At 45.5% G+C, this 16,202-nt stretch overlaps 1 protein-coding gene across 6 annotated transcripts in view; it reads left to right on the forward strand.

Moving 5' to 3' along the window:
- Positions 1–16,202, forward strand: part of HDAC7 (histone deacetylase 7) — a 244,594-nt gene that overhangs the window by 215,041 nt on the left and 13,351 nt on the right. For all 6 annotated transcript variants that reach the window (XM_044431113.1, XM_044431112.1, XM_044431114.1 and 3 more), the window contains 5 exons: positions 1,491–1,546; positions 3,059–3,146; positions 3,318–3,437; positions 10,601–10,698; positions 15,477–15,595. In XM_044431113.1, the coding sequence (XP_044287048.1) occupies positions 1,491–1,546; positions 3,059–3,146; positions 3,318–3,437; positions 10,601–10,698; positions 15,477–15,595 (481 nt within the window). The remainder of the gene's footprint in view (positions 1–1,490; positions 1,547–3,058; positions 3,147–3,317; positions 3,438–10,600; positions 10,699–15,476; positions 15,596–16,202) is intronic.

The following is a 16,202-nucleotide window of genomic DNA, read 5'->3' on the forward strand; positions in this document are numbered from 1 at the left end:
AACATAGGTAAGCAGGTAACATGTAACTGATGTGAGGATGTCACAGTGTTACAGACATGACATTATGGGGGGCAAACAAAGCCAATCAAGAGTGAAGGTAATGTTTCTTGGACCGACACATAAGTTATCCCTGTGAATTGGAGCACCAACAACCTTCTCTTTGCAGGGCACAAAGCTACTTAGTGGAACTGCTGAAAATTATTTGCAGAAAGCCCTCATTTGTACCCCCACTGGGCTGTGATATCTGCTGGTCCCAAATGGTTTTTACCTGGAATTGCTGTTTCTTTTGTTTGAATGCTTACATTGGTGGAGTGTAGTTTTTCGGTTATTTGTCTTAATGGATTGCAAAGGTGCCTCTAAATGCAAGAGATGTGGGTGGATCAGAAGCCCCATCAGTTCTAAGTGCACATTTTCAAATCATGCTTGATGCTTTTTATAAAAAGGAGAGGAACTTAATGACTCAAGCAAGAGTTACATGTTTGTTGGAAAACTAGTCTTGCTCTTAAAACAGAAATAATGTTAAGAGAGAAATATATACAGAGCAACTGTCTCAGAATATAGTTGTTGGCACATTTCGATTAATGGTTGCATTCTGAGCGAGTTAGTCATACATGTCCCAGCGAACGTAATGTGACTTGAGTTAGCCCGGATTCATTTTTCACATGGATTTCAATGTGAACCCACTGGAGCTTGCTTGCCCTGTATCCAACCTGAGACCCTGTTCCATTAATTCAAAACTTATTTCTCATCTAAACATCCGCTGGTCCTTGCTTCAGCAGTACAAAATTGCTGGCACACTGCCCAAAATTTCCAAGGTTCATGCCTATTCTGTGCTTACAGTAGGCATGAGCCAAACAGCGTTAAGCACTTTGGTGCTCCACTGTTTTCAGTGGAAGAGTTAAACACAAGTGTTGGTTCTTCCCTCTGGGATTTAATCCAAAAGATCAACTATCCTCTTAGAGAGTCCTTGGACTAGTTAATGGCAGAATACAAGTTGAATAAATAATAAATTTGAGTCTTTTGCAGTCCAAGCAAAGAAGAAATTTCAGACATCTCTGAGGTTAGCAGTTGCTTTATAGTGTAAGCTTTTGTGGCCAACATCCACTTTGTCAAATGGATGAAGTGATCACCCAAGAAGATGGATCTGTCCGCCCTGAGTACAGAGAGAAAAAGTGTTTGACTTCAGGTCACTTGTTCCCATAAACTGCAATACATGCAGGATATAGTGTAACCACATCTAAAGAAGGTCAACCTTCAGCTGCTGCGGGGGGCACACAAAGGAATAAAACAAGGAAATCCGTACAGTTATTCAACTTACAACGATGTATATTGAGACATGGCTCAAAACAAGTATAACTCAAAATTAATCCAGACACATGGTTAGATATTGGGAATTTTTCAGTCTCTGTGGAGCCATGTCACTTATTTTATGCACTGTGAATACTAATAATGATAACAGTAGCAATGTTGCAATGCTGTTTATCTTGCAGAATGGCTTTGCTGTCGTACGACCTCCAGGACACCATGCGGACCCTACAACAGCAATGTGAGGATCCCACCTTGCTTTGCTCTCCCCCTCCTTTGTTATCTCACCTTCCTGATGGAGATGTCCAGCTGCCCCCTTCCCCCAAGGTCCCATCATGCCCATGCTCCAGCTGGTGCTGTGTTGGTCTTACTGGCCTTGATCTACAAAAAGAAGCTGATCTTGACTTACAAAGTATAGATACTTTGGGGCTCCCATAATGCTGAATGTTCACTGTGTTTGAATCCCAGCTCTCTATGTTCTAGAACCCTATAGAAAGGCACAGGGATCGATCCTTTTGTCAGAACCCAACAAAATAAGAGATGAAAGAAGGATGGCGGCAGAGGGGCTGGAAAGCTATTTTTCATTTTGCCCTACAATAGGTTTTTCCAACCTGGTGCTTTCTGGAGGCATTGGACTACAACTCCCAGCATCCCTCAGCCAGCCTTTCTCCTGGCTGGCAGTTGTAGCAGTCAACTTTTTGGAAAGCTGCTGAATCTGATTTCTTCTGGGAGCGGCTCTTTTTGCCCACTAGAGAAGAGCAACACTTCCAGACTGAATAAATCTCAGCTGCTGGTCTAAAAGGTTAGACTTAACAGCTTCCAGCTAGGACAAGAAGGCGTCTGTGGCAGCAGCTTCTTTGCCTTCCCAACTTGGGGCCAGGCAAGGAACTGAGTTAGCCAATCCTTGGCTCCCTCCCCTTTGCTTTCTGCACCAAGGTTATGATAAAATATAGATAAAATAGAGAGTCCATTTATCAAACTCAGTGGAAATGCTTTCTGAAATAGTATGTGCAGGTGAGACTTGTAAGAAAATATTGCATTATGGAGTGATTGTCAACCAGCTCTGCCCATTCCATTCCATCCCCTCCTCCACCCCAGTTTCTGAATGTTTTGGTCACTCAGCATGCTCAGATTCACGGGGCTGATCCTCCTCACCACCACCTTAATAATCACCTTCTTGCCCCAGATGGTGCTATTTTGGATACATAAGGATCTCTGCACTCAGGGAACAAGTACACCATTCATAAATAGGAGGATGGTGCAAATAGCACTGCATCTGAGCTGATGCAAAAGCTTTTGATCTATAACTGGCTCTCCTCGTGAGCAAGTCCTCACCAGGAGAAGGCAGCTCTAGCTGTGGCCCAGCCCTCAAATGTGTGCCTTTGCAAGTCCAGATGAGATGCATAAGTGGAGTGGCACAACAAATTCCACCCCTGCTGAGCTAGGCAACCTAGAACCCTCTGGGACTACAGTTCCCATAGGCCCCAGCCAGCACTTGCAGACCTAAACCTGTGAAGTGCACAGGTTAGCTACCCCTGCCTCAGGTCAGGCCTCCTATGCCACTGTGGTTAGTAATTTAACACTGAGCTTTGCACATGGGAGCAAAGATGGTCTCTTCCATGGGAGTTGTGCTGTGCAGCTTGAGGGCCTGGGAGACCCATGACAGGTGGGGACGGAGGGGTGAGCTTATCTCAGGGCTCTGCTGCTGGTCTTGGATGTTAATCTGCTTCTCTCTTGCCTTCTCCCTTGGCAGGGGCTTCTGCTTCTTCAATTCAGTGGCCATTGCAGCCAGGCAGCTCCAGCAGAAAGCGAAGATTGGCAAGATCCTTATTGTAGACTGGGTGAGCTCTCCTCCCCAAAGTCCTCCTCCTTTCCCTCCTCATTTTGCAGGTTGGTTCTCACTATTCCTGCAGAGGTGGATAAAGTTTGGGAGTAAAGTTTGCCAGTTCCCTCCCCTGGTCTGTAAGCCTTCATGTATTCCCTCCTCTTAACATGTTTTGCTCTGCCCTCAGGATGTTCACCATGGTAATGGGACACAGCAAGTCTTCTACCGGGACCCAAATGTCCTCTATATCTCCTTGCATCGCCATGACGATGGCAATTTCTTCCCTGGAAGTGGAGCAGCTGATGAGGTGAACTCCTGTTCGATGAATCTCTTGTTTTGCCTAACCCAGTGTTGGGGTTCCTGCTGGACCTCTGGATGTTGTTGGACTCCAGACCCCATCAGTTCCCACTAGGCTGGCCAGTGATCAGGGTCCATACCAGTTGTGGTCTAGTGACATCTGGAGGGCCATAGGATTGTAATCCCCCTCCTAAATAGATAGCCCCTTGTGGGGGAGAATGAGTAAGAAACAAAGACTGCTTCTAAGCATGTTATTCAACCAGCATGGTTTGAAGAATGTATTTGTTGTTGATCTGGCTGCAAATCCTAACAAGGTCAGGAGGTCCCACATGGGACAATAATGCATCTTCAGATAGTCAAACAGAGAAAGACAGTATTAACACAAATTTTGAAAAGCATTATCTATTCACAAAAGAAGAAAAATGTATTGTGTATTCAAATAAAACTAGCCTGACACTAGGTTGATTAGCTCAGATTAATGTGTGAAGTGAAAGACAAACAGGTGCATCCTAGGTCAAATCAAGCCCAAACTTTTCCCAGAAGCAAAAATGACAAAACTTGAAGTTGCCACAGTTTGGGCTGCTCATGAAAAGGCAAGACTCAATGGAGAAGACAATTGTGCTAGGGAAATTGAAGGCAGAAGAAGAGAAGGAAGGCCAGCTATGAAATGGACAGACTCCATAAAGGAAGCCACAGCCTTGGACTTAGAACAGCTGAGTAGGGCTGTCAAGGACAGGACATTTTGGAGGGCTTTTATTTGCCTTTTCCAAATTTTTAATCCTAACCAAACTGGCAACCATCCATTCCAAAAGACAGCACATGTGGTTGCACTAGGAGCTTTGTTCCCCAAGTGATAAGAATTTGGAGGACTCCAGAGCAGTTCAGCAGCATTGGTCATAACATGGCTAAATAAGCTCTTGGAAGGTCACTAGAAAGAAAAGTCTTCTGGATTATTGTGCCCACCTTGGCCATAGGCACAAGTCTGGGGGGGGGGGGGAGAAAAAAGCACACATTAGGAGCACAGAGGTCTTCTTTGAATCACTCATGAGAAATCCCTCTTGGGAGAAGCTTGCTAAGCCAAAGCAGGAGAACTCCCAAGCTGTAGCAGGACATAGTGGTGTTTCCTCAAAGGGTGGGGAGACTATTTGGCATTTCCAATCCATCATGTTTTACAGCCTGCTTTCAAAGTAGCTTAGCTCTGAGAGTGCCCAGAACTAGAGTGGGCTTCCATCTGGTTCTCATCTTTCCCTCTGAGCAGGAGATATCAAAGGGGCTGCAGGGTTGTTTATGATGCTGTGCGAATCCCTGTAAGGCTGTGCCATATCAGCCAAGGCTCCCCCCACACTCTTTACGAGCTGTTTCCCCCTCCTTCATCAGCCCCCACTGTCTGTTTTGAAGTTGCAGCTCTGCCAAAAGGAAGGGCTGCAACAGAACTTCCAGGGCCTCTGGCCTGGGTCTCTCTCCCTCATTCTCACTCAGCATGCATGGCAGGATCTGCAAGGGGAGCAGCCAGGGAGTCAAGGCATTGCTAGGTCCGGGCCCCTGGGCCTATTCCTTGAATGCATTTCCCAGGATCTCTTCCCCAGAGATCCACATCTCCATAGGAGACAATGGGCGGGTTTCTTTTTTTCCTCTGTCTTGCTGCAGGATGAGGTGATTTTTAGGGCATTTGCTGCTGGGAAAGGAAGAGTTAAGTCTCCCCTTTCCACGTGCTGCAACACCCTCCCCCCCCAATATATCTTGCATGGCAATAAATCTTAACAAATACCCTTTTCCCATTAGTTTGAAGTGCAAATTAATACATTTGTTTTATTGGAAATGATGGATGAGAAATTAATTGGCTGGATGGACATTTAAACATTTATGGACATTTAAATCTATCCAAAAAATTATTTCTATATTTGAACATATAGATGTACCTCAGTGTATGCAGTTTTTATTTAGATTTGTGTCCTGTGGGCCTGGTCCCCTAATCCTGATTAACATCCTTGGTAGCAGCTCTTCAGAAATCTCTTCCTACCTCATCCAATTCCCTTTCTTTGGCCTCCTTGGTATAATGGAAAATGCCACTGCTCTCACCCCTTGTGCAAAATGCCACTCCTGTCCACTACCATCTGTGCAAAATTGCTCCTTTCATGCACAGAGCCAGCCAGAACCTGCGTTGCATCCCAACAAAAATATTTTCATGTATTTGTTACATTTCTATACCGCCTAACAGCTGAAGTTCTCCGAGTCATTCACAATAGTTAAAAACCTAACATTCAGCATAAAATGCACTATACAAATTTAAAAATTTAAAACCATAGTATCGAAAAGGTGTAAATCCCAATATAAAACCAAGAAATAGTACAAAGATGTAAAGGATTTAAAACAACAAAAACTGTGAAAGACTAAAATCCCTGGGAAAACAAGGATGCCATGGAGAGGTTTTGTCCGCATTCCAGATCTTTGCCTAGCTCAAATGTCAAAAAGCCCACAAGGGCTATTTTCTTACACGGCAGTGGGAGTGTGTGCCATGCTTTGGCCATGCCACTGGCTATACATGCTTGCCGTGCTCGGGAATGAGCTGCTGCATGCTAGGACATGGTCTGGACTTGCATTTTCAGCTGGAGCGGAGTGTGTGTGGCAAGAGGGTAACCACATCCACACAGCACACAAGCTTATGGGTAGATGCTCCTCACGGCTCAGAGTTTAATTATGAGATCTGCTACTACAAGATGTTATAGTAGCCACCAATACGCATGGCTTTAAGAGGGGATTAGACAATTATGGAAGTAAAGCTTTTAGTGACTCCTAGTCCTGATTGTTCCATGCTCCCTTCGCTCTCAGAGGCAATCCACTGAGACACAGCAGTTGCTGGGGAACAGCACTAGGAAGGTGCCGTCACACTGATGGTTTGTGGGTTTCCTGTGGGCAGCTGGTTGGTCACTTTGTGAGCAGAGTTTTAAACCAGACTGACCATCAACCTAATCCCACAGGGCCTTTTAATGGTCTCAGCCCTAGCCTCCCCTGTAGCACAGAACTGGACTCTTCCTGCAGGTGGAAAAAGAAGAGGGAGAACAGTGTATTTCTACACATATTGATGCAGAACATTTTGTCAACCAGAATGGAAGTAACTGGTCCTCTGCAAAAAAAATTAAAAAATAGATAAATGTGTAAGACCACATGAGCTGTGTTAAAACATACAGTTGTCTATACTGTATGTTGAAAGTTGCCCTCCTGAAACAGAGAGTCAACATTATTACACATTGTATCCCAAGATATACTTTGCCAAGTCCTTGAACTAGGCTCTACTCCTTGGAGAAATGAGATCTCATGGTACCAGGAAGGCAGAAACTTCTCAGGAGTGCCCCCACTGTCCTGTTCAAAACACCCACCCAGTTACATTATTGCTTTAGGAGTTGAGTGAAAATATTTTTTGTTAACACAGTCATTATTGATGTAAGCTCCAGGATCTTTACCTATATGAATGCTTTTTTTTTAGCTTGTTGCAAAAATATTATTCATGAGCACCTCCTTCAGTACAATTAATGACGTTAATACGTTTTGAAAGGAATCAATATTGGCATGATCTAGGAGGCATTTTCTCAAGTGATTTTAAGAATGCCATTTCATCTTTGGCATTTTTTGGGGCTAAACCTCTGAAGCTGGTTCTGTGGGTCATACAACATGGGAAACAACTAGTTTTACTTCGAACTAGAAAAGTACTCAACATTGTAAGGGGGGGTGGGTCTAAGTAGGATTGATATTTTTCTTTCATTTTGATCCTCCCCTTCCTCCAAGGAGCACAGTCTAATGTACATGGTCCCCCATCTGTTTTATATGCAGGCAGACCCTATGAGTACGTATGTATGTATGTATGTATGTATGTATTTATTTATTTATAGTTTTTTTAGATCATCCCTTACTGAAGTCTTGGGATGGTTTAACAGTAAGACAAAAAATAAAATAAAACACAAAATAAAACATAGCATCCTAATCAATTTCTGATATAGTTACTATCTGCTCCCAGGTCCCATATTAAAATAACAGTCAAATCTTAAATAATTGGGAAAATAAAAAGGGTTAGCCTGGTGCTGAAATGAATAAGGTGCCAGCGTCAGGCGAACCTCTCTGGGGAGCATATTCCACAGTCAGGGTGCCACCACAGAGAAGGCCCTTCTTCAGGTAACCACCCTCCTAATCTCCTTCAAGGAGGGCTCCCAGAGAAGGATATCTACCCCAGATCTTAAGGGGCAGGCAGGCACATATGGAAGGAGGTGTTCCTTCAAGTAACCAGGTCCTAAGCCATTTAGGGTTTTAAAGGTCATCACCAGTACCTAGGTAGGTCAAACTGATAGAGAATGACTGGCCCAAGATAGCCCAGTTTGCTTCAGGGCTGGTTTGGATTTGAACCTGGGTCTTCATCCGACACCAACCACTGCACTGCAGCGATCCACAGTATGCTGAAGAAATCTTGATGGGGAATAGTGCCGCCTGCTGGAAAGTGCCTATCACAGAAAACCAACCCACCCATTACTCTCCATGGGACACTTAAGAATTGTCCAAAAAGAGAAAACAAATGATAAGAAAGGAGACCAAAAAGGATCATAATTTGCATGTTTGGATTTGCTGACAGATGGAAGGATAGATAGGTGCAAATTCAGAATTATCATATAAATAGAAATGTGGCTTTCACCACAGTGTAGAAAACTGTGACCAGGTCTGTCCGTTCAGTCTTTCTGTCTGCATGTTAATTGTTGTAATGGGCAACAGTTCTTACAGCTCTTGATCATCTTCACCATCATCCTTCAAACAGATGATCCTTTGTAAAAAAAAAAGTATATACAGACAGTCCCCAAGTTATGAACATCTGAGTTATGAACAAACCATTCTTGCAAACAGCTATAAGGCCTGTTATTTAAAAAAAAAATCATTACAGAAAATAGTCATCAGCACAGAGAAAGAGGAAGCAAAAAGGGAGAGAGGGAGGCCTCCAAACAGGCCTTCCTGCCCCATCCATCTGGAGAAGAAAATCTCTCTAGCATTTCCTTGCTACAAAAAAGGAGGTGCTGGTGTTTCTGGGCATGCTTGAGGGGTTAGAAATACTTGCAGTGTTTCCACTTTCATAGGGGTTCTACACCCCTCACTCCACGAATGTAGAGGGCTAACTATACATGATCCAGCTTTCATACAAATTCAAATTAAAGTTGGATTTCCATTGTCTCAGGAACGGCACTCTTTTGTAACCCTGGACAGCCTCCTGTTTGAACATTGGCTCCCTGTCTAGTGCTTTAACCCCCCTGCCCGCCCCCCATACACACCTGGGAGCAGATAGTAACCATATGGAAACAGTAAATGGCTATACTCAAGGACACCACAGGGGTATGTGCCAGACCAGATCCCTGCTGCTGATGACCCCGGCCATTAAACTTCCTCCAGTCTCCATTGTCCCATTGCAACTCCTTTCTCACTGGTCTACCAGCATGTCATGGAAAGTTGAAAACTGCCTTTTACCAGGCAAGGGTGGGTGGGAAGAGATGTTTCTTGCTTAATTCTTGCGGTCTTGCAAATGCATTTTTTAAACAAAGATATTCCTCTGAATGCTTAAACCTATAAAGATCTACATGATCTATCACCAGTCTGCTAGGAAATTGTGAGTTTGCTTTGCATTTCAAAGAACTCCCCAAAAAAGAACATTTGGACATGCAGTAAACAAGCCACTACGATAGCATCACATGAAGCAATGCCTATAAAAACTGATTTAAGGATTTGTCTGCCAGTTAAATGGCTTGTGCTGCTGTTTTCCTGTTGTTATGAACAGTCCGTATACTATTCCATTGTTGACAGCACTTTCTGGGTCCTCTTGAATATCATAGTCAAACACGATATCGTTCTGCCCTCATACAGACCTTTGGTGTGAACCCTTCTGAAATACTGTATTGCACCTCAAAAAGGATATTGTAGAATTAGAGAAAGTGCAGAAAAGCGTGACTAAGATGATGGAGGGGCTGCAGCAATTCTCCTTTGAGGAAAGTTTACAGCATCTGGGATGGTTTAGCTTAGAAAAGCGGGTGAGTCACAGGAGACACGCTAGAGGTGTTCAAAATGATGCATGGTGTGGAAAAGGAGGTGGCGGCATTTCTCTCTGTCTCTCTCTTCATGCTGGGACCTCAGTTCATCCCATGAAGCTAGGTGGTGGGAGAGTCGGGACACATACGATGAATCACTTCTTAATGTTACATGTGCTGAACTGTGGAATTCACTTCCACAAGACATTGTGAAGCCCCTGAACTGGGATGGCTTGACAGCAGGATTGGAGAAATTAATGGCGGAGAAGGCGGGCAGTAGCAATGAGGGCAATGTGCTGCCTCCATCTTCACTGGCAGCATGAGTCTTGTGGCCTCCTCCAATATCGGAGGCAGGATGCCTGCTTGCACCCGCTACTGGGAAATCTGGGTGGAAGGGTGCCATGGCACTCACATCCTGCTTGCAGGCTTTCCAGCAGATTGGCCACTTTGTGGAATGAATGTTGAACTAGATGGTTTGATCCAGCATGGCCCTTTTTATGTTCTTCTGTGTGTGTTTTCTTGTACATCAGGAAATCCAGCCCGCCTGATATGAAGCACCTTCAGCTGGTCTAGGTTTAGGGTTCCTTCACACATTACTCATCCTTGATATGGTGGGAGGGGGCCCGATGCCTGACCCCCACCGAGGCCTTCGTTGTGCACACTGTTAACTTAATGTGACTGGCAGGGCCTTGCTGGGTGCTTAAAAGGTACAGGCCCAATATTTCCATTGGCATCAATGGGCGTCCATTTCCCCCAAGTTTCCTTGCCATGGGGATAGTGGATTTTTGGTGGTGGGGAAGGGCCCAGGGAAGGGATTGCTCATCCATCTCTCCTCAACTGGGAACCTCCTGCACACCACCTCCTGGCATGGCAGCTACACTCAGGAAAAGCCTCCGAAATCTTTTATTTCCTGAGCTTAATTGCAATGCAGAGGGGGAAGAGGGTGCGGAAGCATTGCAGCAGCCTGAGGGGGGATCAGGGAAGACAGAATCTTCTGCAAGAATCAGGAATAGAGGGGAGAGATTTGGCATGAAGGCTCCAGGTCAAGCAAGATACTTGGCAATTCAGAAGGTCAGGAAGAAGAGCTCTCCAAGGTAACATCACTCCTGCTTTTCTTTTTCAGGTGGGCTCTGGTCCCGGTGAGGGCTTCACTGTCAATGTGGCTTGGACAGGTGGCCTTGACCCACCCATGGGGGACCCCGAATACTTGGCTGCTTTCCGGTAGGCCTTCCCTCTGGACCGTGGACCACAGTGCCCATTTTCCCTTGGCGGTCCCATTGACTTCATCAGCAGGGCCTTCTCATAAGAAGATTTTGGTTGCCCAGATAACAAGTGGAAGAAGCAAGGGATGAGTTCTTGAGCCATGCACAAAGGGGCTCTTGAAATCCTCCACCCTATTTGTGAGCAGAAGAATTGGGGGTGCAGTGTTGCCAAATTTATCCAGCAAGAAATACAAATTTTCCAGTGTTTCTCATTGCTGGGGTTCTCCATTAACAGTGGCAGTAACATTCTTTCTTTCCCATTTCCCCTAAGGTAGGTTTTGGGGTGGGGGAATTGTGGCCACAGCAGTTAGCTGGCTGCCATTTTGCATCCTCCACAATGCTCCAGACTTGATATAGCCCTATGCCATTGTGGCAGGAGTATGGCTGCAATCAAAAAAGGTGGGAAATTTTAGAGAAATTTCTTCAAAGAAGTCATCTTTTGACACAGGTACAGCAGGTGGTCAGTGTTTTGAAAAGGAGAGGGAGCACACTTATTTTTTTTTTTTCTCAGAAAGAATTCTGAGAAATTCCAGAACATCCAGATATTAGGTTCTGTAATTATTTTGGGAGAGTTCTCTTTTAAGTCAAATCGATGACTCAATTAAGTGTCAGTGTTTCTTTTCCTTTATTATGTATATTTTAAAGCTTGGGTTTGCAACTTTTTTTTTTTTGTTTTGCTCATGATCGCTTTCTGAGCCACCTTACCATCTGCACTATACCCCTTTAGAAATATGGCATGGTCCCCTGAGGGGCCATATGGCCCATGCTGAGAAACCCTGCTTTGAAGGACTGATTATTGCTAGGAAAACGGCATAGAAACAACAGATAAATTGATTACGCAGTGCTGTGTGGTTTTGCCAAGGGATGGGATGAGACATGGTAAAACAGCATATGACCATTGGCCAGCACTGCACATTGGTGTACATAGGGCTTCACAGAATAGCATAACTGAAAGGTAGGTCTCTGCCATGGAGGAGGTTAGCAGAGGAGCAAAGAAGGCAGCTTGGATTGAGGGGGAGGGCCTTTTAAGTGATGGCCCCTTGATTATGGAACACTCTCCCCAGTAAGGCCTGCTTTTCATCTTCTTGATGCTGGTTAAGATTGTCCCATATTCCCAGGTGTTTGACAGCATGTGAAAAGGCTTTTAATGGGTCCTGGCATTCTGAAGTTGTTATGTTTTGTATGTTTGCCTTACAGTATGTATCTCAGCATGTAAATATTTGTAAGCCACCCAATGTGCTTTGTATATTGGGCAGTATAGAAATGCAATAATGCAGTATAGAAATGCAAAGCTCCTGTGTTAGTTCCAGTGCTGCACTCCTAAATAAGTCTGATTTAAGATTTTGCATTTAGACTCTGCACAGCTTCAACTCCTTTACTACCAAGGGAAGTAGGAGATGCCTCGATCAGAACATAGAGCTTGAGTAAATGAAGACTCTCATAGCCTTACAACATAGCAATATGCACTATTTGAATGTGTTTACTTTTAGTTATACATGCGGGAATATTATTCACAGGAATGCAAGCATGCCTGGTTTTCTTGGCTTTTTATTTGCATCATGTGGGATGAAAGAACTGGGGGGACTTCAGAGTCGGGGAAGGAAGCCTACGGCTGCAACATGGAGTCTCAAGGGATCCACTGGGACTTAATTCCAAGTAAACATGATTAAACTTAGGACAAGGCCATAAATATCTTTCCTGGATTGTCAAACATTGCACGCACACCTCTGCTGGCAGCTCTTAGCTTTCCTTCTCATCCTGACTATCCCTAGCAAACCATCTGGAACCCTCAAGCTGAGGCCTGAAGTTCTGCTCAAGCCCTTCTTTCATTTCCTTTGCAATGTCAGGGCATCTCCTGGCCCTGTAACTGTAGTATCAGAAGCCCCAGCCACATGGGAGCAGCTGGTGCTATGACGTCTGCCCCAAGCGAACTTCCAGACTCCCTGTGTATTACAGGGTTAGGACCTTCCAGCATACTAATTGCAATCCTTGTATATAGCAAGGGTTTTGAAGTTTTGAAGTGTTCAAAGCGCTCTGACTGCACCCTCCTTTTTGTGCATCACAACAACCGTGCAAGGTAGGTCAGTATTGTTCCCATATGGTGCAGAGGGAGGGGTCTCAGGCAGGCAGGCAGGCAGGCTGCCTAGCCTTTGAATGGGAGTTCAGACCTGAGAGCTGCCTGATTCTAGGGCTTATATCCTAGCTGAGCCCAGTTCTGCTGCCAAGTTTGGAGAAACATGGCTAAGAGGAAGCCATGGTCCCATCTCTTCCTTGCTCCTGCACAATTTGGCTAATTACCCTTGTAGCATGCAGCTTGCCATGTTGTCCAAAGCCAGTGAGTTGTACAGTGGGGTGGCTTCAAAGCAACTCCAGAACGCATGCCTCATTGTAGGCAGGTTTCAAAGCCACACCTTGCCAGGTTCAGGTAATACAACAAAATATTTTTGCGCAAAATATGTTTGCACTGCAAAAATAATCAGGCAAATTGTGTAGCATGCGAAGAAGAGACGCTAACATACTTTCCTTTCTCCATGAATATCTGAACCCAGCCAGTGCTTGCATAAACGCTACTTTCTTTCTTTCTTTGCCAGGGAGGCAGTCCAGCTCTGGCAGATGGATGTGTGTGTGTTAAGCCTCCCCCCACATTGCAGTTAGGCTGCTTGCACCTGCTGGGTGCATTGGAAGGAAAGCTTCCGTTGGTACCAATGGAAGTGTTCCTTTCAAAACATAACAGATGACAGGCCTCGTTCTGGATCAGGTCCTCCAGCCTGCTGTTTAACTTTAAGATGGGGAGAGGAACCCTTAGCCCTGCAGATGTCATCAGACAATATCTCTCTCTGTTTTGGCCCTCCATTTGCTGTCACCTATCACCAGCCTAAGCAATGAGGGCTGCTGGGAGTCTCAGGTCAGTGAGTCTGGAGGGCCATGTGTTTCCCATCAATTGCTTGTTGCATCTAGAATGGACATCAATCACGATGCTTCACCAGCTCTCCAGCCCCTTCACATCGCAGGAAGGAGCTGCTCTCCACTGGCTTCCACACCTCAAACACACACGTGCAAACCCCCATGAGAAAGGGGTCCGGAGAGCTTGGTTCTGCCACGTGGCCAGAGCCAGCTCCACCAGGGCTCATGAATGAGGACTGACAGTGCTTGGCAAAAGCCCAGTTTGCAATTGCAAGCAGCCCAGTCCGTGCCAAGCTTGGGCTTTGGCAATGGGCCACCCTCCTCCAGCTGCCCAGCACATGTGCTTTGATGATACTTAACAGGGCTCTATAAATAGCTTCCCTGCCGCCACCCCCTCTCTTGCCACATGCAGAAATGCAGCTCTCAGGCTCTGTGAACATCATGCCTCTTGGAGTTGCTTGCCAAGCATGGCCCAAGTGATGGATGGGTCTTTAGGGAAGGCCAGAATTTTTGTCCCTCTGGACAAGATTGTGGCTTTGTTGGGCTCTCCATAAGAGAGCTGGGAAAGGCATTTGCACAGCAGGGCATCTAGAAAGGAATGCAAGACTGAGCCAGCATCCTTGCCATTGCTGGGGATCAATCCAATCCTATAATGATGTTTCCTTGTTTCACAGGGAATGCTGGGGAAGAGCCTCCCTGTGGAAACGGGGGCCCCAACTGGCTTTCTTCCTGAAATGAGCTACCACCTCTGAAAGTGGTACTGGCAAGCATGTCAAGGCTGAGAAACTACTCACCTTTGGGTGAGAGGCAGAGGCCAGAAATAGAATCTGAGCAGGGCTCTTTTCAGACATAAGAAAAGCTCTGAAAAGGGGTGGGGAACAGCCTTTAGCTGTCTACATCATAACAACAGGGAAACCCAGAAAGTTGCAAAATGTAGTCATGGCACAGAATTCAGCTTTTGGGGGAAAAAAGCTTCACTTTGAGAGACAGGAAAGCAAGTTTCTAGTCCTTAAGACTGGCCAAACTGATGCTTGCTGATATCTCAGAAGGCAGGATGGGATGGTGGTTGAAGTAATGAAAAACAATGCTGGGTTTTATAAAGATTTTTCTCTAGAACCCTGTTTCTTTGGATTTGTTGAGGTGTTCCATAAAAGGGCTTGAGCCTACTTTGAAAGATCTCTGGGGGTGTGCAATACATTAAGAAGGTCTGATTCAAACACCAAAAGAAATAAAAACAGCACAGGATAGGATGAAACAGGCAGCAAAGAATAAAACCATTACACCACCACAAAGCAATGGAAAAACCAGGAGCAGAATAGAGCATGCGGTTCAGGTTGCAGAATGGGAATAGTGGAGCAGGATTGTGGTTGCTTGTTTCACCTCGTCTCGTTTTGTTTAGTTCCATTTTGTAGCAAAAAAAGAGCCAGTGTGGTACAGTGGTTAAGAGTGAAGGACTGGGACACAGATGATCTGGGTTCAAGTCCCCACTCAGCCATGGAACTCACTGGCCAGTCACAGACTCTCAGCCCAACTTCCCTCACATGGTTGTTGTGAGGATAGGCTTGGAGGAAGAGGAGACTTATGAAAGCTGCCTTGACTACCTTGAAAGGAAAAAAAGTAGAATATAAAATGAATGAACGAACGAACAGCACACAGCATCCTGTGAATTCCCCATGCATAATTTTAATGCAGGCGTCTGAGCCATTGTATTGTAGCTAGGCTGCATGATGCCACATGCTAGGAGAAGCCAGGAGGAGCATTTTATGCAACAGCACAGTGCCAGAGATGCTAACTAACCCTGGCTTGCTTCTGTTTTCTCTCCCCACCTTGCAGGACAGTTGTGATGCCGATAGCCCACGAGTTCTCACCGGATGTGGTGCTGGTGTCTGCAGGCTTTGATGCAGCTGATGGCCATCCTCCCCCGCTGGGAGGCTACAAAGTCTCAGCCAAATGTAAGGCCCTTCCATATTGCCAGGGGACCTGATTAGTGGTGGCAATTCTACAATGTCTGAGCTGGGAGTGGAATATGCAGCCCTCATGGTCAGCTTGGTCTCTGGGTGTGGGGAGGGCACATTTGTACTTCAGGTGGCCACTGGATGCTCTTGCTGCCTCTGCCTTTGGTACCCAGCCAGCCTTTGGGGTGTTTGCCAAGGAGGAGAGCTTTCAAGAGCATGTCTGAATGCACTGTGGCTTGAGATTCCTTGGAAGTCTATAAATGGCTCCATGGTGGCTGGCCAGCCTTCCTGAAAAAGGCTCAACTTTGTTCAATTGAAGGATCACCTCCCTGCTGTTGACCTGTGTTTTAAGATCAGCAGGGGCGACTCTTCTGGTGGTGCCCCAAGAAATATGACTCATGGAGTTACCATGCTAAACTGCCCAGTAATGTAGAGATTTGCCCTTGTCTCCACCTTCTTTGCACTGAGGCATCTGCTTAACAAAACAGCCTGTTTTTGCAGGCACAATAAAAGTCAACAGTAGTTAGCTAAGTGTTGCTGTTACTGTGTGTGTTGTATAAAACTTCAGCAGTTTTTCTCTGAAGCAGCTGTACATGTGCATCTG

The sequence above is a fragment of the Varanus komodoensis genome, unplaced genomic scaffold, assembly GCF_004798865.1.
Source record: "Varanus komodoensis strain SLA01 unplaced genomic scaffold, ASM479886v1 scaffold22, whole genome shotgun sequence".
NCBI lineage: Eukaryota > Metazoa > Chordata > Lepidosauria > Squamata > Varanidae > Varanus > Varanus komodoensis.